General features: G+C 47.4%; 1 protein-coding gene across 1 annotated transcript in view; it reads left to right on the forward strand.

Annotated features, from left to right (window-relative positions):
* The window catches only part of efnb3b (ephrin-B3b), a 75,992-nt gene extending 50,051 nt beyond the window's left edge, over positions 1-25,941 (forward strand). The window contains exons 3-5 of the mRNA XM_035626493.2: positions 16,048-16,140; positions 18,816-18,875; positions 22,775-25,941. Of these exons, the coding sequence (XP_035482386.1) occupies positions 16,048-16,140; positions 18,816-18,875; positions 22,775-23,208 (587 nt within the window). The 3' untranslated portion in view covers positions 23,209-25,941. The remainder of the gene's footprint in view (positions 1-16,047; positions 16,141-18,815; positions 18,876-22,774) is intronic.
* Positions 25,942-27,623: the final 1,682 nt, after the last annotated feature.

The following is a 27,623-nucleotide window of genomic DNA, read 5'->3' on the forward strand; positions in this document are numbered from 1 at the left end:
GCACGCGCACACACACACACACACACCACACAAAGAATACCACACACTCAGACACCACTGGCCCTCATTATGAGCGGGGTCTTTGTTGAGTGTGTGTGTGTGTGTGCATGGGTGGTGCCAGAAAAGTCGGGGATGAAGAAAGGGGCGTAAATAAAGACAGAGTGAAAAAGAAAAAAGTGAGGCAGTCAGTTCAGTATAATGAGTGAAAACAGTGAACTAATTCATTGGCACCTCCAGCCGCGCTCCGCTGCTCCCTTGGGTGGCGCCGCGATAGAAGAGGGCTCCGTTGTGGCGAGTAGCGTCTTACCTCATCTGTAGCAACAGCTCTGCTGTCATTGCCTGTGGGAGCCAGCCGGCCGGGAGGAAAGACGAGGTTTAATGGAGAATGCCCGGGCCTGTTTTATTGGTTTAACCTTTATTTATCCGGGTTTGTCCCTTTTGAAGATTTAAGATCTGGCTTTTACAAGCCCCGACTTCGCCAAGAAAGCACTATTACATTATTGCAGATCCATTTCAAATTATTTGAAGCTAAAATTAAGAGTAAGGTCCCATTTTTTTTTTCTTCTTTTATTTTACAATATAACAAGGCGAACAGGGTAGTTTGTTGGTCTTTAGTGATTCATACGCACGCCGTAAACCTTTGATAGCTTGCATTTGGCTCGGCTCTTGCTGTAAGAAAGGAGAGAGTCAGTAATTCCAGGTTTGTTATTTTTGGAGTGTGATTAAGAAATGCGTGATGAATTGAAGATTAGAGGAGCGGCGCAGATTTGCGGCACTCGGAGAAAACGCCGCCCGAAACGGATTACTAATAAAGTAATCGCAGGAATTGTGGCGGCGGCGCTCCGGGAAGAAAAAGGTCGCTCAGCCCACAAATGTGACACTGAGTGAGAAATTGGTCATAGTTTATTTAGGGCTGTTGCATTATGCGAGACGCTAGCACTATTCTGTCTGTTTGCTAGGATTGTGCCAGTAAGTACTCCTGTGGAACTCGTATTTTCGGCGCCCCTCACTGAAGACCTGGACGTGGAAGTGCACTCTTTTGGAGGGAGCACATCACACTTATGTCAATCCTTGCACCACCAGATCACTTCTCGTTGGGTGAGGTTTTGTCAGTTCGATCTCACGAGTGGAAAATGGCTTCCATCTGCCATGTTCTGGCAAACTGGCCTTTTTTTCTTTTTTCTTTTTTTTTCTAAAGCGAGGCCTTTAAAAGAGCCGCTCGGCGCAGTCCTCGGAGGTAAGAGTAGTACGCTCGTGATCCTGCGGGAGCTGGGCTTGTTTGTGTGTGTGCGCTGTCGGTCCTGGGGGGGGGGGGGGGGGTGTGTGAACGGCACATTTAAAATATGAATTATCCTGAGCTGCTTTCACACTAGAACCTCGCACTTGACCCCGTTAAAAGTTTTACCCGGGCGGGAAACCCTGTGTCTCTCTTGCGCACCTCTGTGTTAGTCTGTTTCTGTCGCTCTGCATGTCTGCCACTCTGTCCGCAGCTCGCGTTCTGCATGGCGCACGTATTCCTTCTTTTAGGTGCTCTCTCGCCCTCTTTCAGTTCCCTGCTCTAAGTTGAAGACGGCAACAGCAAGAAAAAGAAAAAGGGAGCCGTGCAGAGATACATGCCTTCCTTTGGCTCTCGGATATGGAAGGGGGGGTGGGCAGACTTTTCCTCATCCAAATTTCCAAGATGAAGTCCCAAGATGAAATCTAAAAATGTTTCTGTTTCCATAGGTTTCCAGATCAAAACATTTTTTACTTAAAAGAGAATATTAGACTCAAACTTCACAAAATCAAATTTCTTACATAAATTACGTGTTCCGGTCGAGTGTTTTTAAGTACCTGTCTTTTGAATTTGACTAGATCGTCAATGACACTGATGATAGCTGTGTATTGGAGTGTACGGCTGGTCCATTCACTTAGTCGTCTTCACTACATATATCATAGGAGTCGTGGTGCAAGCTGCAGCTGTGAGGCGGTAATTCTGTTTTTTATCTTTATGGTGGATGGGCAGGTTCAGCATCTTCCCTCACGGACACATGGGTCGGACCTGTGACCTTTTACGTTAAGGGTCAGTCAGAATCTACAACCCTTCAGTATAATTTTGTAGCTGTGAAATACTTGAGAAGGACTCAATACAGTCAGAACTTTTCCAGCTACAGCTGTTACACAGGTTTTGTGTTCCGCATGTTGTTGTTTTTTATCTCCCATTTTGTGTGCTCTTCTTTGGTTGTGTGAGAGCGATCTTATCAGGCAATCAAGCTTGTTGAACTTGAAAACCGAGGTGGCAGAAAGAGGCAGACAGATATCTGTCAGCTGCCAGAGGAAATAAGCTAAATCAAACAAACCTCAGGACAGCACAGGGAGAACTACCTTGTATAATGAACGCGCCATACATATACACACACAGCCACACACACACACAGGTTTTTCCAGTCCCGCGTGCACCAGACATCCGTGAGTGATCTCACTTAAACAAACAAAGGCCGGCAGATTAGATGCTTAAAAACACACATTTGGCGAGGAGATGCGGGCCGACTGCAGCGCAACACACTCTCACACGTGTTCAAATGCAGCAGCCTAAAGACACACTCGTGACGTGAACATTTGATTCAAGCGCTCGCCCGTAAACAAACTTCCAAACTGAAGACAGACTGACGTATACGGAGTGCAAATACACCCACCTTTCTGACACACACAAACACACACACACACGCACACACGCACACACAGCGTAAAAAAAAACCAGACAGACTGCCATACAGCTAAGCACACAGCTTCTAGGAGGCTGCTTTAATCAGAGAGGAGCTAAACTAACACGACTGTCATCACCCTCTTCCTTTCACTGTTGCAGCACACATATAGAAATACATAGACGCATACGCACGCACACAAACAGTATATAATTGCCCTATGCTTTCTGCTGTCCATCATCTTCCCCTTTCTATCTCACCCCTCTTTCCACTCTCTCTCACTCCTATCTCTCCCTCGAGCAGTATGCAGGCACAGATGTCAAGATGTATTATTTCAGCTCGCTGGCTCCCATGTTCTCTCTCTCTCTCTGTGTGTGTGTGTGTGTGTGTGTGTGTGTGTGTGTGTGTGTGGGTGGGTGCGCGCGCACACGTCTCCTGCATTCCTCTTTTGGAAACAAGCAACAACAGTGGGGGGTGGTGAACAAGACAAAGGTGTACTGGCAAAGATTATTTAAACATATCTGAATTCCGATGTATACGCATGGAGACATGCGACTTCGGTGTACCTGAGTATTGCAGGCATTGTTCAAGGACATTAAAAAGGCAAGCATACTCACACACACACACACACACTCACACTGGTGCTCGTGTTGGATCTATGTTAATCCATCAGAAGGACCTCCATGCTCGTCAGGATTGCGTTCTAGCCGAGTCTTGGCCGGTGCATTTAAACACTAAAACTGCGCCAGGGTTTTGAAGCGCGTGCGTGCGTGTCTACAGTGTACGGCATGCAGCGAGAGAAGGAAACTGGAGAGAGAAAGAAAAGAGCGACTGTTTTCTATGGTCTCCAGTGTTTTCTCGATGTATGAGTCGGGGCCCTAAAGTGGATGTTGGCGGTGAAATGGAAATAATTAATAATGGCTATGTTAAGAGTTATAGAATAACGGCAATGTGGTGACGGCGTCTGTCTTTCACACATCTGGTTCGTGTGGAGAAAAAAAGAGAGCTTTAGCTGAGAAGCAAACGGACGTTAGTCAGTGTTGGAGGAAGCTTCTTTGGGACTATTGTCCCTGCCGCTGAATGGAAGTAGTTCTTTTAGTGGCAAGCCACACTGCAGGCTACTCAGACAACTAGTTCTAACATGTTAAAACTGCTGTGTTTTGACCGAAAATGAAATAATTTCAAACATGCTACCCCTTAGCAAGAGGAATAGCTTTTCTAATGGGAATGTTACATGACTGTGAAAACACCCATGCTACCCCAAAGCTACTACAACATGTAAACTCGAAGAGTGTAACTACACGTAGCGCCACTGCTCCGCAGCTTTTGGGTTCATGTGGATGTCCTGCACAAACAGTGTTGTCGCAGAAAAGAACAGACTAACTCATCCTAGATGACAAGATGCGGACCTTTACGTTTATTGAGTGAACCCTGTGCCATCATTATACATTATTGAGCTGGCCCAGCCACAATCAAATCTTCTTTGATTTTGGTCATTGCTCTTCATCTGCCACTTAATCAAGACCTCACAATTTTTTCCGGTCTTCGATTACAATCTACCCTATCCTATACCAGGCCAGGCGGCAAGAAAGTGCTGCCAAGAGTCTTAGCAGCCGAGCTTAATGATGTATAGTGTGGATTAGGCCTCTATTGCCAAGCATTTCAGCTAAACCTTGAATAAAGTTTTCCTTAATGGGAAATCCAATGGTTTCAAAGGTCCCTCTCTCCTGTTGGTCACGATTCTGCAGTGGGCGGGGCTTTTACACTTCATCACCATAGAGAGCATGACGGGAACAATTCGTTAGGAACCTGTGTGTGTGTGTGTGTGTGTGTGTGTGTGTGTGTGTGTGTGTGTGTGTGTGTGTGTGTGTGTGTGTGTGTGTGTGTTTGGGTGTTTTTGGTGCAGTAGGGAGACCTTTACAGGTATGCATGTTTATGAGATGGCGGACCTCAAATCTGCACTCAGGCTCATTAAAATGTTTGATTGTGTGATTGTGTGCATAATTCATCACACACGCAGACACACAAACAAACCCGCACGTGTTCCGGCGGCTGGCAGTTTTTGTCCTTCCTTAGCTCTCGTAGAGTTCATTAAAAGCCTTAATTAGACTGACAGCTATGTGTAATTACAGTCTTTAGGATGTGCAGCTCCTCTGCAGGCCCACTCCTTCACCGCCTCCCTTCTAAAGTCATTTTTCTGGGGGGACGAAACTGTGCTTCACACATGCGTTTGTGTGTATCGAGGAGACCTCAGCTCCTGTAAGTTCCGCATTTTTGACATTTGCCATCAATATCGCCCAGAAGGGAGTGACATTTATGAGGTCCTTTTCGCGAGCGGCTTCTGCCTCCCATGGATTCTGTTTCCCCCCCCCCCCCCCCGTCTTTCTCTCACACGTTCACCCTCGCTCTTCCTCCTCCTCCCTCTCGCCCCTTCTGCTTCCCTTCTTCTTAATTTAGAAACCCTTCCCTTCTCCCCGCCGCCATCTTCCTCCTTGCCTTTGCTTTCTGTCTCTCCTGCTACATGTCACAGATCGCTGTCACGTTCCTCCCTTCAGACTGCTGACCCACTTCCCTCTTTTTTTGCATCGCTCCCAGCTTCCTGTTTCACCAGACGTTTGTCCTTCAGTCGAGCAACTTCTCTCCCCTAGCTGTTCCCCTGTTCCTATTTTACTAAAAGTCGCATTACCTACATCTCAAAACCCAAAAAGCAAAGAATAGGCCCCACATATTTGACTGCCTGTCCTCTATAGAGAGGTCTTTACATAATTACTTGGCTTGTAAAGTGTTTCGAAAGGATTTTTTGGGGGTTTACTCTATAATTTTGGGTGATTAATGTTATTGAAAATGGATGTGTCGGATGGACAGTATGCAGTTCAAAGTGTTGTTCCAAATGTTTTTACAATTTTGTCATGCATCGATTTCCGAGCTAACACTGAATCCTGGGGTTTGTTTTAAATTCCAGAGAAATGGAAAGATACATAATAGGGTCATGAAATGTCAGCTAATGGAGGGATCCAAAAATAGTGGTTCAATGCATAAAATAACCAGGGGAATCAAACTGTATTGCCAGCGATCCCTGAACAGTATGATTCCAATTTTTTTTTTGTTGTTGCAATTTCTCGATTGTTTGTTCATCGACAAAGTTGCCTCAAAGTCACTCCCATGAAGGAAATCTGACAGCCCGGTGTCACCGAGGGAAGTTCTGGCTTCAAATACATGCGGCGTTTCCGTGAGTTGTGTTTGCAGTGGAAGGGTTTGTACCCCGTGGCGGAGCAGAACGCGTGTGGCGAAGGGTCGCCTCCTCCGCGTCTTGGGCATGTTGGTGGCGAGGCGCCAACACTGTAATCCTGCAATGACAGACAATGTCACAGTGAGGTTCTGCCTGAGAGGAAGCCCCTACAAAGACGGGGACGGCAGGAAGGCTGGAAGCATAAAGGCAATAATTGAAAGGCGAGGGAGAGGGAAATGTCGGAGAGGAGGGAAAGCGAGAGCTACTGGTGAAGAGAGTGATTGCTGGAACACGCGGCTTATTTTTTTTCTCCCCCTCTCCTCCTCTGATGAAAGTATGACAAAGTGACGGGAGACGCGGAGCCGCGACTTAGGTGTAGTTGTCTCCTGTTTTCCTCCTCACTGCACAGAATTCATGCTTAAATTGAGACAGTAAATCAGGCTAATGTGAGACTGGGGGCTTCTATTTGGAGACCGTGTGCTCACACAGGTGTGTGAATGCGCAATCCCGTGTGTCGGTGTGTGAGCACATGGGTTTCTGAGGGTGGGGTGGGGAGTGGAGTGGATGGAGGGGGGATGGGGGGGCTTTTTGGCCCAAAAAAGACTACGGGATGAATGATGGGGGCATTAATGTAAGAGACAGAGAGGGACACATCCCCCCAGCCCTATTAGTCATGACTTTGGTATCCTGTTACCTGTGTTGTGTCTCATCGCCTCCGACTGGTTTTGGAACAGGTGTGTGTGTGTGTGTGTGTGTGTGTGTGTGTGTGTGTGTGTGTCTGTGTGTGTGTGTGTGTGAGGGGAGGGGGGGGTCCACCATGAGCCAGCCCTTGAGCTAGACCGAATGAAGACACAGAAGGAGGAGAGATTTTTCAGTAACAAAAAAAGTTGAGGCGCATAAATCTGCAAAGCAACGCTGCAGAAGTAAGTTGTTGTTTTTTTATCAAACTCATCGATAGATAGATAATAATTATATCAAAACTGCTTGTGCTCATGACTTCTTAAGTTTAAATATCTGGGGACAGCAAGTGTCACTCCAAACATGAAAGTAAGTTTTAGATGTTGTATTTCCTCTTTTGAACATTCCTATCATCACACCACGTCCTCTCTCTCTCTCTCTCTCTCTCTCTCTCTCTCTCTCTCTCTCTCTCTCTCGGTCAAGATTGTTAAAATGCATAAATTGAGACTTCTAAGATTTTCTTATTCAACAGAGAGGAAAGAAAGAGAAGGGAAGGAGTAAAAGGAGGGGATAGCGGGAGTGAGTGATGGACTTCTCTGGTTTAACCCAGATCCAGGCAGCCGCAGCAGCAGTGGACAACCGGAGGTGTTTCATTTCTTATTCTGGGAGCAACTTGGGAATAAGAGAGGCTGGGAGACAAAAAAATTGCACGAGCAAAGAGCAGGAGAGACAGTGAGAAGGTACGACAAGGCTGCCGCTGACCCATTTCTCCAGGCCTCCAATCCAGTGGCTGATATAATGGAAGACGGCTGCCCACAAGTACGCACAGACAGACACACACACACACACACACACACACACACTGGAGTCCTCAGACAGTCCCCACCATAGCTTCAAGTGTTACTTCTCATCCTGTGCGGCTGCAGCAAATCTGGCCTCACCTCAGCCGCCACTGGAAAATAGATCGCATTCAGACATTCAAGCGCGGCCGCGAACTCGCCGGCCTCCCCTCCGATGCCCCCGCCAGCGTCGGAGCGCGTTACGTACCGCGCCGCAGCTTTAAAAAAGGCTCTGCAAGCTTTTTAAAAAGGCTTTTCTCCCCTTTTTAAAAAAAAAAAAAAAAAATCTGTGCTGTAGAAGTCACACAGGGTTTCACTGATACGTATTCATTAAGTATTGATAAGTAGTCATTGAAGATTTCATTCAATATGCATGCGGGTCCACTCTGAGGTACACTTGACAGGGATTGCAGGGATAGCAGTTTCAAGCAGGTTTCTGGAAGTTAATGCGTTGATACACACACACACACACACACACAGAGAGAGAAAAGAAACAACACAAAAACACGTAGAATGCCCTCGCTGCCCCAGGATGGGAACATTGACCCAGTTGTAAGGAACATTGGTCGTGACTGTCCTACATGGCTAGCACTTTGCTGACGTTACACAAGGCTCATCCACCCAGTCACTAGGCCTCCTCCTAATGGCCCCGCTCCCTCTTTTCTTTTGCTTTGGCTTTTTTCGTCCTCCTTCGCTTTGTTCCCGCCTGTCTTTCTTTTGGTCCATTGTGCATGTCCATGCTCTGCCGGTCACATTTATTTGCCGTGGATTGTTTTCTGAACTGGGCAGTCCGACTTATTACGTTTGCCCAGTCGCAATTGGTTTCTTGTCATTTAATTAACGTGAGAATGAATGGGGGAGAAATCGGCCTCTGTGTTTATGTCTACTGTTGACCTAATTTATGCTCCGCCCCCCAGGCCCGTATACATCAATCTCTTATGGAGACTATAAGCAGCTTTTAGCGATTGTGTGTAGATCATTTATTAATGCACAGAGACACTACACTGTGTTATTGCAGCCACGCACACATATATGCAGTGACACACGTTAACATTCCTGACCTTTGCATGTACCCTTGAAACATTTAGATGTACGAGATCTCCCAATTAAGGTCATAGATGTACAACTGGATGATCAGTGTGGTCCAAGCTGCGTGTCTCTATTAAATGATGATATGGATGTGACAGCAAACAGCAGCATTTTCAGGCCTCCAGCTATATTTATTTTTCACTCATTGCCTCCGAACTAAACCATAAAATGGCAGCGGGTCTGTCACAAGCAATAACACTCTCCCTCTCTGTGCCGTGCGTACACGCACGTGTGTTTGTCAGATGCAGGGATCAGGTGCGTCCCTCCCTGCAGTCCTCCCTTTTGGAACTCTGATGGGGGGGGGGGGGGGGAGGCTGCTGAGCATTGGCCCACTTTGTTGTGTGTGTTTGGATGCTGGAGTTTAATGCGAAGTGATTCGGAGTCGCCCACCCTCCGAGCACGCAGGACAGCGAAAGACGGGATAGAGGAGAGAGAGCGAGGGAGAGTGAATGGGGGGGGGGGGGGTTATGATTGTAATGGAACAGGATGGATGGAAACCAAATAACTGCTGAGAATTAAAATGTCAGCGAGCACAGAGTACAGATCAACCACACGCAAGCAAAGACACTGAGATCATTTTCCCCTGTTCTCTGTGTGTGTGTGTGTGTGTGTGTGTGTGTGTTAGTTAGTTAGTTAGTTAGTTAGTTAGTGAGAGTTAATGTCTAAGTTTTAAGGTAACGTGTCTGTGGACTTGCGTGACACGCTCCTCTGTGAATTTGTGTGTGAGTGTGTGTGTCTGTGTGTGTGTGTGAGTGTGTGTGTGTGTGTTTGTGTGTGTTTGGTCAGCATGTGACACATCATGTGAGTTCAACCTGTGACCGTGACTTGGCTCCCAACGTTGGCCTGTCCAGGCCCTGTCTCCTCCACTGTTTTTTCTCTCACACACACAGAAACACACACGTGTACTTAAGCTTGTAAGAAATATGCTAAACGATTGCATCAGCAAGTTAACTTTTGTTTCGTCATGTTTTATCTAAATGTCACACTTGTCTTCATTTTAAATCACATTATCATTACAGAATGCAAATGACAGAGAATTCCCCTCTGAACTCAGCCAATTTTGCTGCCAGCGGAAATGAGAAATATTGCTTTAATTTGTTTATGAATTTTAGGATGGAAAGTAATTTGACTTGCCTTACCCCCAGTATTGCATGGGCCAGATTAAATGCTATAAAAATGATTTTAAAACAGTCATTTGTAGCCATAGTAACCAAAGTATCCTCCAAAGCTATAATTCCGTGCGCTTCCCACTCAAAGCAGAACAGGCAGCAGCATGTATCGCAAACAAACTTTGGCTGCTATGTGAATAAGTGGATGCGGTCTATATTTACCAACCCAACATTCCATCAATACAAGCCTTAATCAGCACAAATCTCTTCCCGTCTCTTGCATTTCCTCAAATTCGTCCCGTCACCAAACCGTGCACACACCGCCATGTCACGGTGCAGCAGAGGCGCCAAACACGCAGACGCCTTTGTGTTGTCCTTGTTTGTAGCCGGTCCCGTTTGTGGATCAAGTGTTACCGCAACACAGTCAACAGTGGGCCTTTGTCTGCCACAATTGAACAGAAGAGCTGCACTCTCTGCAGAAAAACAAGTTTGGAAAACCTTAATGCTACGTTGGACGTAAGGGTGTATTGTGCATTTGGAGGTGGAATGTGAAAATAATACTCGGCTGGTGGGGGAGCTAAAATAATGGCTGTTCTGTCTCAGTTCACATCTTAATGCCTTTCCCCCTCCTTGCCGCCGCGGCGAGGTAATGGCTTGTGATAGCTTCATTAATGCGTCATAGCCAGGTCATAAAAGCGCCATAAGAGATTTATGAAGACATTTTAGTTACAGGAAATTTGGATGGCGAGATCCAGGAGTTTTTTTTTGGGGGGGGGGGGGGGGGGGGGGGGGGTCAGGCACACAGAAGGAAGGAGGGAGAGGGAATGTATCCGTCAGCTCGGCGTCAAGTGAGAGGGGATCAGGTTATATCTTCTTCTTCATCTAGATGACACACATGGAGCTCATAAAGCCTCTGGAAAGTCGGGGCTACAAATTTAAACAGGAAGAATCGGTGAATCCCACCCCGAAAGTCCCCTCTGCGCCCTGCGCACACAAACACACACACTCCCGAGTCCACCCAAGTGACAGACTTGGTTTTGTGGTTCTTTTTCGGAGACTGTGGTTCCAAATCCAAACATCCACCCGTCCGTCCATTTTTCTGCTGCTTACCCCGGGGCCGGGGTTGTGGTGGCAGCAGGTTAGGCAAGGGAGCCCAGCTCTTCCTGGGGGGGATCCGGAGGCATTCCCAGGCCAGATGATATCTCCAGTGCGTTCTCGGCCTAATCCAGGGTCTCGTACCATTGGACGTGCCCGGAAGACCCGCAGGGGTCTTGGGGGTCTTCTGGGGAAATCCAAACAAGTGGAACTAAAAGGGGGATTTTCAAGGCAAAGTGTCTGTGATGCAATACGTTGGTTTTAGGTTGATTTGCACAGATGGGAGCACTTTGCACACACACACACTGTCACGAACACACACAGAGACACACTGAAACCTCTCCAGCCTAAGCATTCACCGGTAGGCTATGCCTGCAGCAAAACAAAAACGCCCACCCGCGTTTGAGCCTCTCACGCGGCATTTGCATTCGTGATTATTGCGATAGTTAAAAAAAAAACGGCACACCTTTTTTTGTTGTTGTTGTTGTTTAATCTGCTCTTTGCTGTCTCCCGTCCTCGCTCCCTTCATCGGGAAAAGATGGTCAATCTTCACACTCAAAGGTAGCTTGTTGCAAAAGCTTAGCTTAGCAGCGTATACAATTTGTATTTGTAGCAGCGCCACATCAGTCCCACCGATCATAAAAAGAGAGATATGAGGGACATTAATCTACTTGGGGCCCCCCGGGGGGGGGGGGGGGGGGGGGGGGGGAGTTGAGCTGCAGGCCTCAGGCCTCTTTTGACCTTGAAGTGTCATCTTCAAATAAAACACATGAACAAACATTTATTTTGTCGTTTGCACTGTGTAAAATCAGATTTGGCACAAGACGTTTGAAATGGACTTTTTTCTGTTTATTGTTTTTTCTTTTTTTTATACAAAAATCTTTGTAAAGAATCTTCCATCGTCATTGAGATGATCTCTGTGTCACTTCAAAGTGTAATTTACTTGTGCTCACAGTGTTAAGCAGCAGCAATTGATACACAGATGATCTTTGCCCCAGGGTTTTTGCCTTTGAGGCCACAAACAGGTGACAGTCCTGCCCTCTGGGGACTGCAGCCCTGAGAGGAAGGCGTAAGGCAGAGCAAGACAAAATACTGAAAACCTTTTAAAAAGAGAAAAACCCACACATTTAGTTTTTATTTACTGCCACAATTGGACATAAATGCTAGAACTGGGCATCAGTTTTCACTATTACTTTAATAACATTAATTTTAAAAGCACGAGGTCTCTGAGGGTGGGCTAAATGTTTTCTCCGGACTTTTCAGCAGAATGAAATGTGAGTCATGTCCCAAAACTAGACCGGAGGATGTGATGGAAATAACAAGTTCAGCATGTACAAATTCACATCACTCACAGGAGCAAGTGTTTTGCTGCGGGAGGCCAGCTGTCACTCAGCATGTGCGGAATATATAACCGGGAGAGGTGGGGCCTGATAGAGTGGGAGGGCAAACACAGAGGGTTATAGATCTGTTCTATAAGGCTGCGTCTTAACGCAAATGAAATAACTTTGCACACTCCGCCGCAGCGAGTGGCGGCCAATGTGGAGCTGAGGGCACGCCTGGCGTGGGGCTTGAAGCGCCCGACCCGAGGGACAATGTGTGATGTGACTCCAGTGGCGCCGCTGTGCACTTCTTACGTAACGGCGGGCCAAGTTCAGCAGCAATGCATGACGCAGAGGAGAGGCTTGGCCCGGCACTGACCTTGGTGGTAACCGAGAGAGACAGCGAGAGAGAGAGACTCTCACCCACTGTGTGATCTTTTCTATGAGCTAGATATACACTCCCCCCTCCCAGCCTGCTTGGCCGCCTGCCTCCTTGTGTGCAGAGGCCCGGCACTGTGCGGCCTGATTGAGGTTGACTGCAGTATTATTTCATTAATTAAGTTTGTCCACTTCCGCCGCCTCTCCCTCCTGTCTTCCTGTCGAGCGAGGGTGGCAGAGCGACGCCCTTCCTCTCCTCTGTCCTCTGGCGCTTCACATCCCCCCATCACTGCTGATCATTGTATCAATTACTCATCCCTCCTCGCCCCCTCGTGTCTCCCCATTTCTCTCTCATGGCGCGTCCTCCTTTCTCCTCTTATCTCATCCCCAAACTTGCTCTGTGCGGCGCTCCCCACTCGCTCTTGTCCCTCTGTCCTCCCCTAAGTGAGGTGGGAGAGATTTGAGGCGCGCCAATCCCTACATCTCCCCATCTTTCCTGCTCTCGTCCCTGCCATCGCATCAGGAGTTTCACAGCTGTTCTGCGATTATTTCGGCCGTGATGTGCAGATATCTTCTCCCCCTAAGGTGCAGGTTTTTTTGTGTGTCTTGCAAACCAAGACTGGGGAGGGGGAATATTTGTTCGATCCGAGGACAAAGCAGCAATGATCTCTTTGTTCACTCCGTGCCTGTGAAATTGAGATGCACAGAAAAAAGTGGCACCTGAAACATGTCTGATGGTTTGAAGAGGATTAGTTGGGAAACACTTTTCACCAAAAGAATGGTCTTTGTGATATTTGTGACCCGTTGATGATGGTTTAAAAAAAATAGCTTGCATTTGCAAAATCACATTTATGGAGGCTCTCTTGTTTCAATTTGGCTCTTAGTCTCAGTCTCTCTTTGTGTCTCCCCCTTCTTTGTATCCATTACTGCGCCACTTTCCCATAATGGAGACATTAGAGTCTTTTACCTCTCCGCTATCTATCATGTCATTCAAACTCTTTCCTTACTTTCTGTTTTTAACTTCTCTACTTTCTCCGTGCTCCACCACTTTCCCCTTCCTCCTTCATGAATCTTGTCATCCTCCCCCCTCCTCCCCCTCCCGGCTCTCTTCCTCCGCTCTGTGTCCACTGGGCTCTAGGTCATCTCTATCGGCTCACATAGTCTCCTGTCCCCATCATATCACCAACAGCTTGTCACAGGCAATCAGTCTCCCCGACTCGCTTCCCCGCACGACCTCCTCCTCCTCCTCCTCCTCCTCCTCCTCCTCCTCCTTTCCTCGCCCTCGTCTTCCTCACCTCCTTCGTCTCCTGTTACCTTCTTGTCCTCTTTTGTGTGTCAGTAGTTATTACTCTCCAAAGTCATACCCCCCCCCCTTCTCTGTAGGACCAGTTAAGGTTATTTACTGCATCTTACATCCAATCAGAGCTGTTATATTCGTTTTTTGCCCGACAGCCCGTCTTTATCACATTCTGTCACCGCTTTCCTGGAATGAAGTGGAGGGTAAAACCATGTAATCTCTCTCTGGTCACCTTCTTTAGATTCTATTTAGGTTTTCTTATTCAAGAGTACATATTCCGAGGAAATTATGCAACAAAATTAATGTAAAATAAATTCTGACAGGGAAGTGGACTGTAAAAGTCCATCCACTGGAATGTTTTTGCTATCTCTAGATAAAGATATTAAGTATTTTTCAATGACACAATTAAGCTCTGATAAAAACAAGAGTTGTATTTGTTTTTGGCAATTCGGGTTCATTAAAATAAACTGGACTGTCCACCTACATGGTGTTATAGAAAATGTCACACAGGTTACAGAGACAGAGAGAAATACTATGATTTTTTTTTTTTTAAATATATTTTTTTGCTCAACAATTTGGAAAACTGGAGGGATGTGCAAACGTTTGCACAGCACTGTATCCATCCCTGTCTCCTGGCTTCCCCGCCATACTGCTGCTCGCCTTGACCTCCGCCTGCTCCTCTCCTCCTCCTGCTTTCACACTCTGCATCCTGCAGGGATGGAGGGAACGAGAGAGGGAGGTGTTAGAAGTGAAGCTGCCTCTTTTTCACACCTCCCTCTCTCCTGAGCCATCCGCCATCCTTCCCTCTCTGCTTGGCTTCAGACGGGCTAATCTACAGCCTGAAGGGAAGTAGCGGGGGGGGGGGGGGGTGGAATTATTTCTTATATTCGTGTGTGTATATGTGCATTTTTATTTTTTTTTATGGAGAAAAGGTGAGGGTCAGCTCCTGGGGCTGGAGGATAGATGGGTGGTGTTTGGGTGGATTAGTGGAAGCAGGAAGAAATTATGGCTGCTCACCAGTCCGACCAGCTCAAAACTTTAAAGACAAAGATCGATGTTTGTGTCGCGTCGAAGAGGCAGTGATTTGGAGTGTTATGTAAGGTCACAGCTGTAGAGACTTAACATTATATATGAATAATTGAGACCGGCTGCACAAGTGATGGTGCATCTGCTGCTAAGGTGTGATTCTCACCTTGAAGACCTTCTCCACCTTTTTCACCTGTCACCTCCTCTTTCCGTCTTCTGTCCTCTTGCTCCTATCAAACCGTCTCTGCATCATTTTTTAATATCCTTTCATTATTTCATTTCTTTTACAGTTTCCCCGCTTCTCTCTCCAATCCCTCCACCCTGATTTTCTGGGCGCATGTGCCTTCCTCCTCCGACAGCCTCTGCCACCTGCAGACCAGAGATCTTTAATGCATTCACTCACATGCTTTATGGAAGAAGAGAGTTACAGAGTGTAACACACACACACACACACACACACACACACACACACACACACAGACACACACAGACAGACACCGTTTCTTGCCTGAGCACTTTGTCAGCACTGCTTGACCTCCTTTGGCCCAACTTAAAGCTTCACAAGAAAGAAACCTGTCTGATCCCTGAGCAGGGGAAGACGCTCAGTTAACGTCATACACTGCACCGCCACATGCACACTCATATTAAAATATTTTTAACCGTACTAACGCATCAGTCCCTTAATATGAGACAAAACAATTCTCTTTTATTCACCTTATTATAACATGAGCGGAGCTAGTAATGGGGTATTACGACAGTCTGTATTCTAACCAGTCTGGTCCAGATTCTCTCTACACACCATGTTTTGGGTCTCAGGGGCTCCATTTTATTTCATAGGCGCCTTTGATTGGATTTACCCCCCCATCAACCAGTCTCTGCTGATTACTCCCCTCTCCTGCTATTTCTCCAGGCCCAGCAGCTACTGCCGTCGAATGAAAGCGGTTGAGTCCATGCAGAGCGGCAGGGGTGTTAATGAATTCCAGCGGACTGCTAAATGAGGACGTATTAAAGGGCTGCCGCCTCGTAGTTTGACATTTCAGAGCTTGTGGTGGAGTTTTAAATCGCTGCCTCTGCAAATGTCACTTGCCGACTCTCTGGAATGGCAGACCGTATGAATAGGATCTATTGTTGGCGTCGGCTGTAGATTGAGAGGGAGGGAGTGAGTTTGTGTGGCTTTAAGATGGGTTTCCAATACGCGCGTGTGTGCGTGCGTGCGTGCGTGCGTGCGTGCGTGCGTTTGTGTGCGATTTTGTACCACCCAGCTACTTTGGTAATTGTGTAATTTTGTGTTTCCATCCCTACAGCTACGTCAGACGGGACGCGCCAAGGCCTGGATAGCATGAGAGGCGGAGTGTGTGTCACACAAGGCATGAAGGTGGTCCTGAAAGTGGGACAGAGTAAGTTTCTCTCACGCACTCGGGCACCAACACATGATCTCTGCCATATGTGCATCTGCTGGAGTCCGCCACGCACGGCCCCAACCTCCTGCTCCGTCATAGCGCACATTGTTATGCACGCATCACACACACAAATCGCTCACTTAACACACCAACGCACTCGGACTCCAGTCCACCGCGTCTCACGTCTGTGCAGTGCTGAGGGCTCCACACATTAGTTTTTTTGCTCCTCATCTGACATCTGTGCAGCCGCTTACACTTTTGAATCATCCCTCTTATGTCCCTATGCCCCACACACACATCACAAAGTGATGTACGTGTGCGCGCGCGTGCGTGCGCCTGCGTGTGTGTTTGTGTGATCTAGCCAAGCCTATTAGGGTACATTAAGTGGTGCGAACAGCGTAGAAGTGAGGGATCAGTCATCTCTAATGAGCCCTGTTGACTCCCTTCTCACTCTGCCTTTTAACTCCTACTGACTCATGCTGGACACACACACGCTCAGACACAAACATTGAAACCCACACGAGTCCCCCTGTGCGGTGTGCAGACATTACAGGCAGAAAGCTCACACATAGCATGGACACAGCCATACAACCTGAAGTGTTCTGGTGTGCATACACACCAGAACACACACATTCCCCCCGCACGGCAGACCTACCGGCTTCAGGTGCGATAACAAAATGGCTCCATTCAGAGTCAAAGCACACAGTCCGTGATTTTAAATGACTCATAGCTGCACACACTTCTAATTTGTCTGGAAAATATTCACAGGTAATGACCGTCACGTGCAGGCTTTTCAGAAAAAGGCCGAAGGAAAAAAAAAGGCCCATTTACGCATTTTCACTGACCAGCGCATTCCTACACATAATAGGCACCTGTCCTTCACATGACCCCCCCCCCACACACACACACACACAAACACACACACACACACACACACACACACACACACACACTCACTTCTATTTCTTTAGCTTATGCTGTGTTATCAGGCCTTGTGTATTGTAGGTGCTCTTCAGCAAAGAGCCAAGTGGCGCTGCTGTGGCTCTATCAGCCCATAACATCAGCACAGTCAGCTCAGCTCAATAGAAATACCGCCACACATACACTTTGTTTCCCCCGGCTCTTTTCACCAAATGAGCAGTGGAAATGCTACCTTCCTGACACACACGCTCAATGGCGGCATGCACACACACACACACTCACACACACACATTCAAATGAACCCTCTGCCACTTTTACACGACTCTATGAAGTTCTTAGACGTGCAGGCGTCTTTTTATTTTTAATTTCCCTTTCCCTTTATCTCTCTCCATGTGTCTTTTTCTCTTTTCTCATCTGTCCCTCCTTGACTTCCTCTCTATTCCCCCTGCGTTTGTCTTTGTTCTTTATTTTAACCCCTTTCCATTCAAGTTACACTGCTTGCTTCCTTTTCTCCAAGTCCCTTTTCCCCTGTCCTCATCGCCCCCCCCCCGACCCTCCTCTCACTTTGCATGCTGGCCATCGCTCCTCACAGCGCTGCCTCTAAATCCCCCCTTCTGTTATTTTCTCTCCTTTCCTCTGTCTCTCTGTCTTATCTGCTACGTGGCTGAAAGGTCACGTCTGTGTTGTTTGTCGTCTAAATAAGCGGCGTGCCGCCTCGGAGTGATCTCAGAAGAGATATGGCGCTCTGCTCCGCTCCGAGGAACACACACACACAATCAGGATACACCCCCCCCCCCCCCCACACACACACACACACAATGACCTGTCTTCTCTTATTTTATTCTTTATCTATCTTGCTTGCCCTCTGTCTCTGTCATCCAGCCCCTGCTGACCACACAGCAGTTCCTATTGATCCAGACAGCACCACCCCTAACTTCTGTTAGGTGGAGCTGTCATGAGGGAGCCGTCGGCCAATAGCCGTACACTTCCCCAAATGTCAGCACGTATAGGTTGATGGCTCTGCAGGCACACACACACACACTCACCAGTTTGTGCATTGCCCTAATGCAGTGCGTGTCACCATGAACGCCCCATGGCTATGTTTATATTTGCACTCCCCTGCTACTGCAATGGCCAATAACAGACCTTCTTTAAAATGCTGGATAAACTGCAGGGATGAAGAAGTCATACCATCGCACAAATCACTATCCTCGCAGCCTACTGTTGGCCAGATGGCTCAGGAGGGAACAAAGTCCGTATGTTTTGAACCACCTCTTTCGGCTGTGAGGAGTGGCACCTCTTACAATAGCTGCATCTGTGCGTGTGTGCGTGCGTGCGTTTTGCATGTGTCACATAAACGCTCTTTAATGCCATCACCATTACTGAGGGCTTGCTAGACAGATGGCCTGATTTAGCGACTACAGATTACAAGCCGTTATGGCCTTGTGTAAATTCACTCTGGCCAGAACAACAAACAGCCTCTCTTTAGTTTCCCATTCAAACAAATGGAGAAGTGCTCGTACGCAGTGCATTGAAGCCCGATCAATATGTGCTCTCCTATAATGGGAGTGGAAGGGAGGGAAGCCTTTATTAAACCTCTTCTGTCTCGATTTTGCTTTCCGGCTGGCTCTCTCCATGCGAATGTCACTCATTGGTTCCCATTCCGAGGGCCTTGGCTGTTGTAGAAGCAGAGGCTGTCTGTGTATCGCTGCCATTCTGCTCATATTCCGCCCTTATTTTTTCTTCCCCAGGCCCATATGGACTGCCTCCGAAGAAGGAGCCAGCAGGACGCACCACCAGCAGAAACCCAGGTAAGCGGGAGACCAAATGGAGATAATCCGTGGCGGATCCATCCACAAATGCATGGAGGAAATAAGCAAAGACTGGTAGATAAAAAAGTAAAGCAGCAGGGAGAGGGAGGGATGAGGCGACAGATGGAGAATGTGCAGCGGTGACATCTGTGGATCTCTCTATTTAATTCCATATCTTTCTCTCCCTGCTCTCTATCCCTCGTCTCATCTCTGCACCCGGCCCTCCGAGCTAAGTGCTGCAGGCGGGGAATGGATGGCTAATAGCTACCTTGGGAGAAGGACAAGAAAAAGGGAAGGGGAGGAAGAAAGAGGATGGAGGAGAATGAGAGAGGGAGAGAGGGCAGCGGGGGAGAGAGGGCTAGACCGGCGGCGACATTTCGGAGAGTTATTATTGTCATTAGTTTGGGCGGCCTGGATTCTGTAGTTCTGTCGAGAGAGACAGAAAGAGAGAGCAAGATGGAAAGAGAGAAAGAGGGGAATTACAGAAAGATGAGGGGGGAGAGAAGAAGAGACATAGGGGAGCGATGGAACAGAGTGGGTAGGGGCGGGAGGCACACGAGGAAGAGAAAGAAAAGAATAATTGAAAAGCAAAGAGGAGAGGGGAATGGAACAAGGAGACGAAAGTGAAGGGAGGCCGGATTTATGCTTCTACCTCAAAGTCATTCAGTGGAGGAGAAAGAATAGGATTCACTCTGAGTTGTGTTCATTTCTCTCTTGTGTTCTTCTGCCGTGAATTTGGGGGTACTAAAACACCAAATGTGTGAATTGGGGCATTGGCACAATTGCCCAATTACTTGTCCATACCTCACATACGAGTAGGTGAGAAGTGTACGTGCGAAGTAGGCAACAGGAGTATGTATTGTTTTTACTTGAACGAGATCACACTTCATAAGACTGATTCATATCACACTCATAATAAGGGATTTTACACATTTTTTACACCCAGACAAGGGCATATTAACACGCGCGTTACCACATATTTTGACTCCTGACAACGGTTATGACAGAATTTCTTATCCTCCTGTGAATTCGCTTGAAATCCTCTCAGCCAGTAGATTGCAGCTGGTTATTCGCGGCCTCTTTTTTTGTGCGCTCGTCTCGTCTCATCCTCTCTCGGGATGTAAACAAATATCAGAGAGCATTTCCTCAACAGGTAGGATCCACGCTTCACAATCACTAGATTCAGCCTTTTTCCGTCATTATCAAAGTAGCAGGACTTTTTTTGTGCGGATCTGGCAAAATGCAAACCAATATCCCGAGAGCTTAAAACACTGAAGTGTAAGTAAAGAAGTTTTAGGTTCTATATTCAGACTTTTGCCAGAGTTGGTTCTCAATATATTCTTCACCAGGTTAGTTAAGCAGTTCGAGGTAAGGATGAGTGTTCGTGCACGGCTCTAACTCTCACCTCATGATTTGATATATTTGACAGCTATAAGACAATTATGTAAATGGCTAGATAACACCCCGCAAACGAAGCCGTCTAAAAGACTTTTATAGATACAGCTAGAGATACTAGCTTGGCATTACAACCCCACCATTACACCCCTACCCACACAACACTGTCACTAACCAAGACAATGTTACGATGAGAATTTCAACTGCTATTGCCACTGTTAATGATATGATGGTAGGTTGTTGTTCATCCTTTCTTTTTTTTTTTTACTCTGCTCATTTTGAGTTTATGAGATAGAAAAAAGGAAGCTGGCTGATCAAATCAAAATAAAATGCTTCTGCATCTTCTACTGGAGACAAAGTGGTATTAAACCCTAACCCTTTCAATAAAATGTTTTAACACAAATGCCACCTTATGTGGGAAGCAGCAATGAAGTGCCCTGACCCATCAGAGCCACTGGTGCTGATTATGAAACCTTGTCACGTCCTCTAGGATGTATATGGATTGTTGATGGAAACTCTCACTGATTCACTCTGTTGCACGGAACATGTGCAACAGTTTAACGTCAAATTTTATTTTACGTAGCCCAATATTGCAAATTTGCCTCAAGGCTCTGTGCAGCGTCAACAACACCCTCGGTCCTGAGAGCCTTGAATCGGACAACGGGAAAACTTCCCGAGAAAAGTCTTTGACGGGACAAAACGGAAGAAACCTCTGGAAGAGCGACGGAGGAGGAGGAGAGGAGGACAAGTCTTCCAGGAACGGACAGAAATGTGATAGATGTTGTGTGCACAGGATGGAAACATAATAGTGTCCCAAGGATTATAAAACAATTATAAGGCCAAGTTTCTTGATTTATATTCAAGGAAAAAGAAAGGCAAGCACAGCTGGCCTAAAAACAAGGATAAGACTATGGTATCACCTTGACCTGTTCTTTCATTTCTGACCTGCTGCTCTCCCTTCTTCAAGGTTAAATCCTCTGATGAGTCTAAAAGATTTACAAAAGGGAAGCAAGGGGGAAAGAAGGCATCAAAGTCTGAACTTGTCTGACAAAAAAGGAGAGCGTGAGAAGTATGAAATAGGGGGCGCGGGAGGAGGAGAGGTGAAGGAAGAGGACATAATAAAGGGAACCGGTGAAAGGCGGCGGCCATAATGGAGATGGAGAATGAGGGATGTTGGGTTAATGGAGGGAGGAAGAAAGCAGAGGAGGAGAGGGGAGTGTAATCGACGTCCGGCATTAGCGCTTTGTTCCCAGTCAGTCCAGCGCGACGGGGGGGCCAATAGCAGCAGAGGGATGAGTTGTGTTTGCGTGCGTGGTTGTGTACGTCCCGATCCATGTGTGGATGTGTCCATACGTGTGTTTGTGTTGCTTGGCACTGAGCTCAGAGCAAGGTAGGCCATTACAGCTACAATAACCCAAAGATGGAGAGAACCACGGCGCAAGGGAGCGGAGGAGACGCAAAGAGAGAGAGGCAGACGGGGAGAAAAGAAAAGGATGTGTGCCCAGAATAATGATAGGCCAATCCAAACGCTCTGTATAGCAGGGACTCGCATTACCGGCCTTAACCAGTTCGCCACACACATGCACACGGTTTGATGCCAGAGATCCCCCGCCACACACACACACACACAAACACACACACACACACTGACTCTATAACTATACACACAAATGCGTACACACAAACACACACACGTACACGCCTCCGGACCATCATCCACCTGCTGAGTTCTGACCCAACCTCCTGCAGAGGAAACTGTGAGTTTGGAGGCTGTGAGGATCTTAGGTTTCAGGCAGACACAAAGCAGAGAGACGGCCCAGTCGGCTGACAAACATAAAGACAGTGTGACAGACAGTTTGATAAGCAGACAGACGGATAAAAAGAAAGACGGGCAGGCAGGCGGGCGGGCGGGCGGGCAGACAGGAAGGCCAGCGGGCAGGCGGCCTGTGTGGTCTGCTGGTAGAAGCAGAGCGGGGAGGCCCTCTTCATGTGGCTGGCTGTAACGCTAAGCAAATACAGTTGTTAGGGTTAAGGAAATAGAGTGTGTTACCTTGATACATAGCTGTGGCCTAGCCAGCCTGTCCACAGGAGCATACGCTGTGCACTACTCTCACACTCACACGCAGAGAGTCTGCGGATATCCCTCTTCATTTTATATGCACTGCTGTCCACTCCATCACGTCAATAAAGAAACCACATTATAAGCTGCTGCGAGATGTGCTGCATGCTCGCTGCATTCCAACGGGTTAAGTCTCTGCAGTCTTCACAGGCGGCGCTAAAGCAGCACCATTACTCATGTTATTGTGGTACGGAGCCATAAGGATAGGTATGTTTATTTAAAGGCTCGTGAAAACACAAATTGTGAAAGCCAGCTGTGTTATTAGCCTGCTATAGTCCCGATGATTAATATGCATATTTAAATCATATAAATCGAAGGGAAACGCTGAGAGAAAACTTGTGATTCTGCGTCTATTGGACTGAAATGGTTTTCTGATTTGTTTCAGGCGCCGCAGGGAACTCAACTCAGTCTCAAAGGCCCAACAGCTTTGGGAGTGAGGGCAGTGATGAGAATGGGCCCCTTCAACCCTCCAATATTGCCCTCATCGCTGGCGCAGCGGGGGGATCCGCCTTTCTACTGCTGGTGACTGCCGTCATCTGCGTTGTGTGCTACAGGCGGCGACACGCCAAGCACTCGGACACCCACCACCCTCCACTGTCGCTGTCCTCACTCACCAGCCCCAAGCGTGGCGGCGGCGGGGGCCTCTCCAGCTCCAACAACAATGGCTCCGAGCCCAGCGACATCATCATCCCCCTGCGGACGTCGGACTCAGCCTACTGCCCGCACTATGAGAAAGTGAGCGGGGACTATGGACACCCCGTCTACATCGTCCAGGAGATGCCGCCTCAGAGCCCAGCCAACATCTACTACAAAGTATGAGACGGGCGCTACTCCGGCCGACTGGACACACCCACCTCCCTCCACCCATTAACAACAAATTCCCTGCTCCAAATGAAGCCACAGCAAAGCTTGCCACCACAGCTCCGACCCTGAACCCCTCGATACTACCAGTATTGCCACGTGGACCCCACTCACTGCCCCGTGAGCCCACAGCCCTGGCCCCCGGTCGTGCTTCTAGCTGACTACAGCACCCCACCCCTATTCTCACACAACTGGGCCACACCGTGTGTGTTAAGGGCAATGTCGTAGCCGCACATAGCCCTCCTTAACAAGGCCCTCACAAATGGGCAAGAGCCTCTGAGTGCCCCCTTCGCGTTAACTCAGAGCCAAATGAGCCCCGCCCGTGCTGAATAGAAGAGTTGTTTCCCAAAAACGCCAGAGTGTATGTGCGCAACGCACTCTTTTTCTAGGAGTATGGACCCGGTGTTGGGACTTAAAATGTTTAGAAAAAAAATTGAAAAGAAAAGAACTGTAACAGCAGCAGCAACAACAACAACAGCAAAAACAACAAAAACTTCACCCCTGAACCCACTTAGCGTCGGAGAACTCGGACTCCCGGAGGCCACACCTGCCTATTTCACCTTTCTGCCCCTCAGAGCTCCATCAGCCAACAAGAGACCGGCCCCTGCCACTAACTCACCAGTAGGATTCGAGTTTGTCTGTGTTTGTTTCTGCTGAGGAAACAGGGGCCTCGGACTCGACCAATCAGCAAGCTGGGCGACGGTTACATGACCAGGCCCAGGCCTGAGGAGATCTGACCAAGTGGTGACACTTAGAATCTTGTATATTTTAATAATGTGTGTGTGTGTGTGTGTGTGTGTGTGTGTGTGTGTCTGAGTGAGTGTGCATAGGTCTTGGATAATAATTATGGCGCTGCTGCTCCACATTAGATCTGTGTGTGCAGTTAGCGTGCTTCAGTATAGAAGGTTGCATATGTGTGTGTGTGTGTGTGTGTGTGTGTGTGTGTGTGTGTGTGTGTGTGTGTAAGCTTTGTGTGTGGGTGATTGTGCGCACGCGGCGCGTTCTTTAGACTTGTCTTAAATACCAAAACACAAAATAGTGAGCGAATATCAAAAAAAAGTGAGATTTTTTTTTATCGCTCTCAACACTTATAGATTATATATATGAATATCCAGTGAATAATTTCTAGATGGTTTCTTCAGTTTTCCGTTTCATTATTTTTACCCCCTCTACACTTCTGTTGATAGACATTTTTATCTGCTGTTTTGTTTTTTCACAACTTAGAACAACCTTGTTTCTATTCTTTTCCCTTCGATTGTATATTAATTTAATCCCTTTTTTTTTTTACCTGGCGAACAGAGGTTGTTTCTCCCTTCCTCTCTTCCCTCTCTCATTCACTCCCCCACCTCCCCCCCCAAGGGTCTCTGAACTCTGTGTATATTTTTATAGCTCCTTGTACTATGCTGTAGTTTTGAAGTTTAGACCTCGTTTGTGGAAGTGTTGAGGTAGAACCATCTATGAAAGTTGTTTCTTTTTTTTTTTCAAACGCTTTTTTTTGAAACGCAGAAGTGAAAAGAAGTGAGGGGCACGGGGGAGGTGCGGCGAGAGGGGATGAAATAAAAAAGAAGAATAAAGGAAAAGGAACAGGGCAAGAGAGAGTGCTGTCTGGGGAGGAGGAATAAAGCGGCGTCTGAATGCAGAACTTTAAAAAATAAAAAGAGAGAAAGGGAGGGCGGCGAGGAGAGAAAAGACTGTGAAGGAATTGCACACTGAAGAAAAAGAAGAAGAAGGGAGGGGAGAATGGGAGCGGCAGGAGTGAGAGATGAAGGATCCCAAGGAAGGAAGGAAGGATGGAGAGCACAGATTAAAGAGTGGCTGGTGAAGGAGAGTCACCTGTTCTTCAAATGGAGGGTGTGAGGGGACGGCGGTCAAAGGGGATTTTCGGAGGAGCTGAACTCTAACCGTGGAAAGGAGAGATCTCTCTCTCACACACACACACACACACACTCGCACACATCTCCTGGTAAACTCTGTCACACTTTACGTTAACGCGAGGTGGCACGTTTCAGATTTGATCCTCGTTTTGGCCAAAATTGGTTGTGTTGAAATGCATCTCTGTGTGTATCTCTCTCTCTCTCTCACACACGCACACACACACACACACACACACACACACGCACACACACGCACCCTCTCATTTATTATAAAAGCACACACAGTACACTGCGAGCTGCGGACCCACACAAGAGATAACCCCCAGGCTGTTTGACTCACACACATACACACACACACACACACACACACACACACACACCCTCCCACGCATCCCAACACAAATTTCACACCTTCTAATGACTGTCACAAATGCCTCGTGATTGCATTCGACGACATACATTCTCTCTCTTGCTCCCGCGTGCCCTCCCACAGACACATTCGTGCGCGCACCCTCTTCACCCACACACGCGACAAAAAAAACGCCAATTTCTTTCACATGACTCGGTGTTTCTGCGATCGAGACTCGCCCAATGGACACGGGAGGGATGAAGCGAGGGCCGGTGTGCCGTGTGTTTTTGTCTCCTCTCCTTTTTTCGCGCACCCTCTCGTCCCTCGCGCAAAAACGCACACTCACTCACACACACACACACCAGTGCCCAGCACCTCAACCCTGGAGGGCAATAACACAACACTGTGTTCAGAGGTGCAATATGTTCTCATGTGCATACTAATAAAAGCTGTTTTGTGTTGCTCAAACATGTTTAATGGCTTCTGTGTAAACCGGGTGGCAGTGGAGAGCTTAAGCTTTTGTTGTTGCTATAAAAAGAGAATTTCTTCTCAAACACACACATGTAAGGCCTCAAGTGATGTAGCCATGTTTTCTGTGCGAAGCCAGTGTTGAATCTGGACCTTTCGACATTTCTCAGCTGTGTTTTGTATCAGTATCTAAGATCATATAATGAGATCTCTTTCATACTTGCGTGTCACATTCGTCCAAATTGACTTTGTTCAACACACAATGATAATGATGGTGACGTCCGGATATGTTTTTATACCACGGAGACGTTTGGATTGCATTTGACTGTATCGACTGATTTTAAAGATGAAATGAGAGGGAAAACACCTCAAATTCTTCTTTTTGTACAACTACCGACTTGTGTTGGATTTTTTTTTTTTATGTAAGCTGTTAAGTCTATGTCTATTTAAACATGCTCAGAGTACCTAAAATAATCCTCCAAGCCAAAACGAAGTGTCTGTTACTCTCTCCTCGACAACTTGTGCAACTCTTTGGGGCACTCCAGATCCAAAAGGACAGTATTTTATGCTAAAACGGCTGCTGCCGCCAGGGGGAAAAGAAAACTTTGGACTTTTCGCCGGCGACTCCGACGAAGAAGCCACTGCCCTGTGTTCAGTCCATTTCGCTCCCTCTCCCCCCTCCCTCTCGGCAGGACGTCGCGCATCTCTCGGACTCAGCTTTTCTTTCTTCATGTTATTGTTTGATTTTCATGTCGATGTTATTTCAAAAGTGTCTCTGGCTCTCACTGTTTGTGTTTGACTGGCCGACTCGACGTGTTGGCTTTTCTTAAAAAGCCATGGACACGGCCACTGGTTGTCATGTTGTAAAGAGAAGAGAGTGCTGTTTCTATGGAAAACATGGGGGGAGAGAGAGAGGAAAACAAACCAGCCACCGCCGAGCTCCCTCACCTCCCTGTTGGTGAAAGTGTGTGCGTGTAAATGTGTGTGTCTGTGCGTGTGTTTCTTTGTGCCAATAGACAGCGAGCGGAGGCCATGGAGCAAGGTGACTCTCGTGTGTGTGATGTTTCCAGACTCTGTATTTGGGACAACTCTGTTGTGAGAAGGGTTTTTTTTTTTGTGGTCCTCTCCTCCTCTTCCTCTCATTCCACCTTATCCCTCGTCTCCTCATCATGGCGACCCCAGAACAACCCCCCCCCCCCCTTCCTCCCTCCCCCATTCCCCCCCCTCACCCCCTCCCAAACACACCTCTACAGAGAGGAAAAAAACTAGTACATTCCTGGTTTGGAAAAAAAAAGGTTGAATAAAAAAACAAACAAAAATGTTTAAGCACCACTCCTTTGGTTCTGTTGTGTGATTCATTATTGTATGAAGGTCTGCTGAGGCCTTTTGTTGTGTGTGTGTGTGTGTGTGTGTGTGTGTGTGAGTTCGAGTTCCTGAGGCCCACTGGTAACCCTGCCTCTAATAGAAGGTCTCTACCCTTATCTCCGCTTTGGGCTTGTCTCAGCAGGGGCGCTTTCACTTCCTCTGCTAATAACCCTGCCATTTCAGACACATGCACACAGAGAAAGAGAGACACACACACACACACACACACACTGGTTCTCCCACTGCCGTTATCAACAAGTTATCAAACCCGGCTTCGTTAGTGTTGAGTGTTGCTTGGCAACGTATTGACAGAGCCG

The sequence above is a fragment of the Scophthalmus maximus genome, chromosome 2, assembly GCF_022379125.1.
Source record: "Scophthalmus maximus strain ysfricsl-2021 chromosome 2, ASM2237912v1, whole genome shotgun sequence".
In the NCBI taxonomy this organism is placed as follows: Eukaryota; Metazoa; Chordata; class Actinopteri; order Pleuronectiformes; family Scophthalmidae; genus Scophthalmus; species Scophthalmus maximus.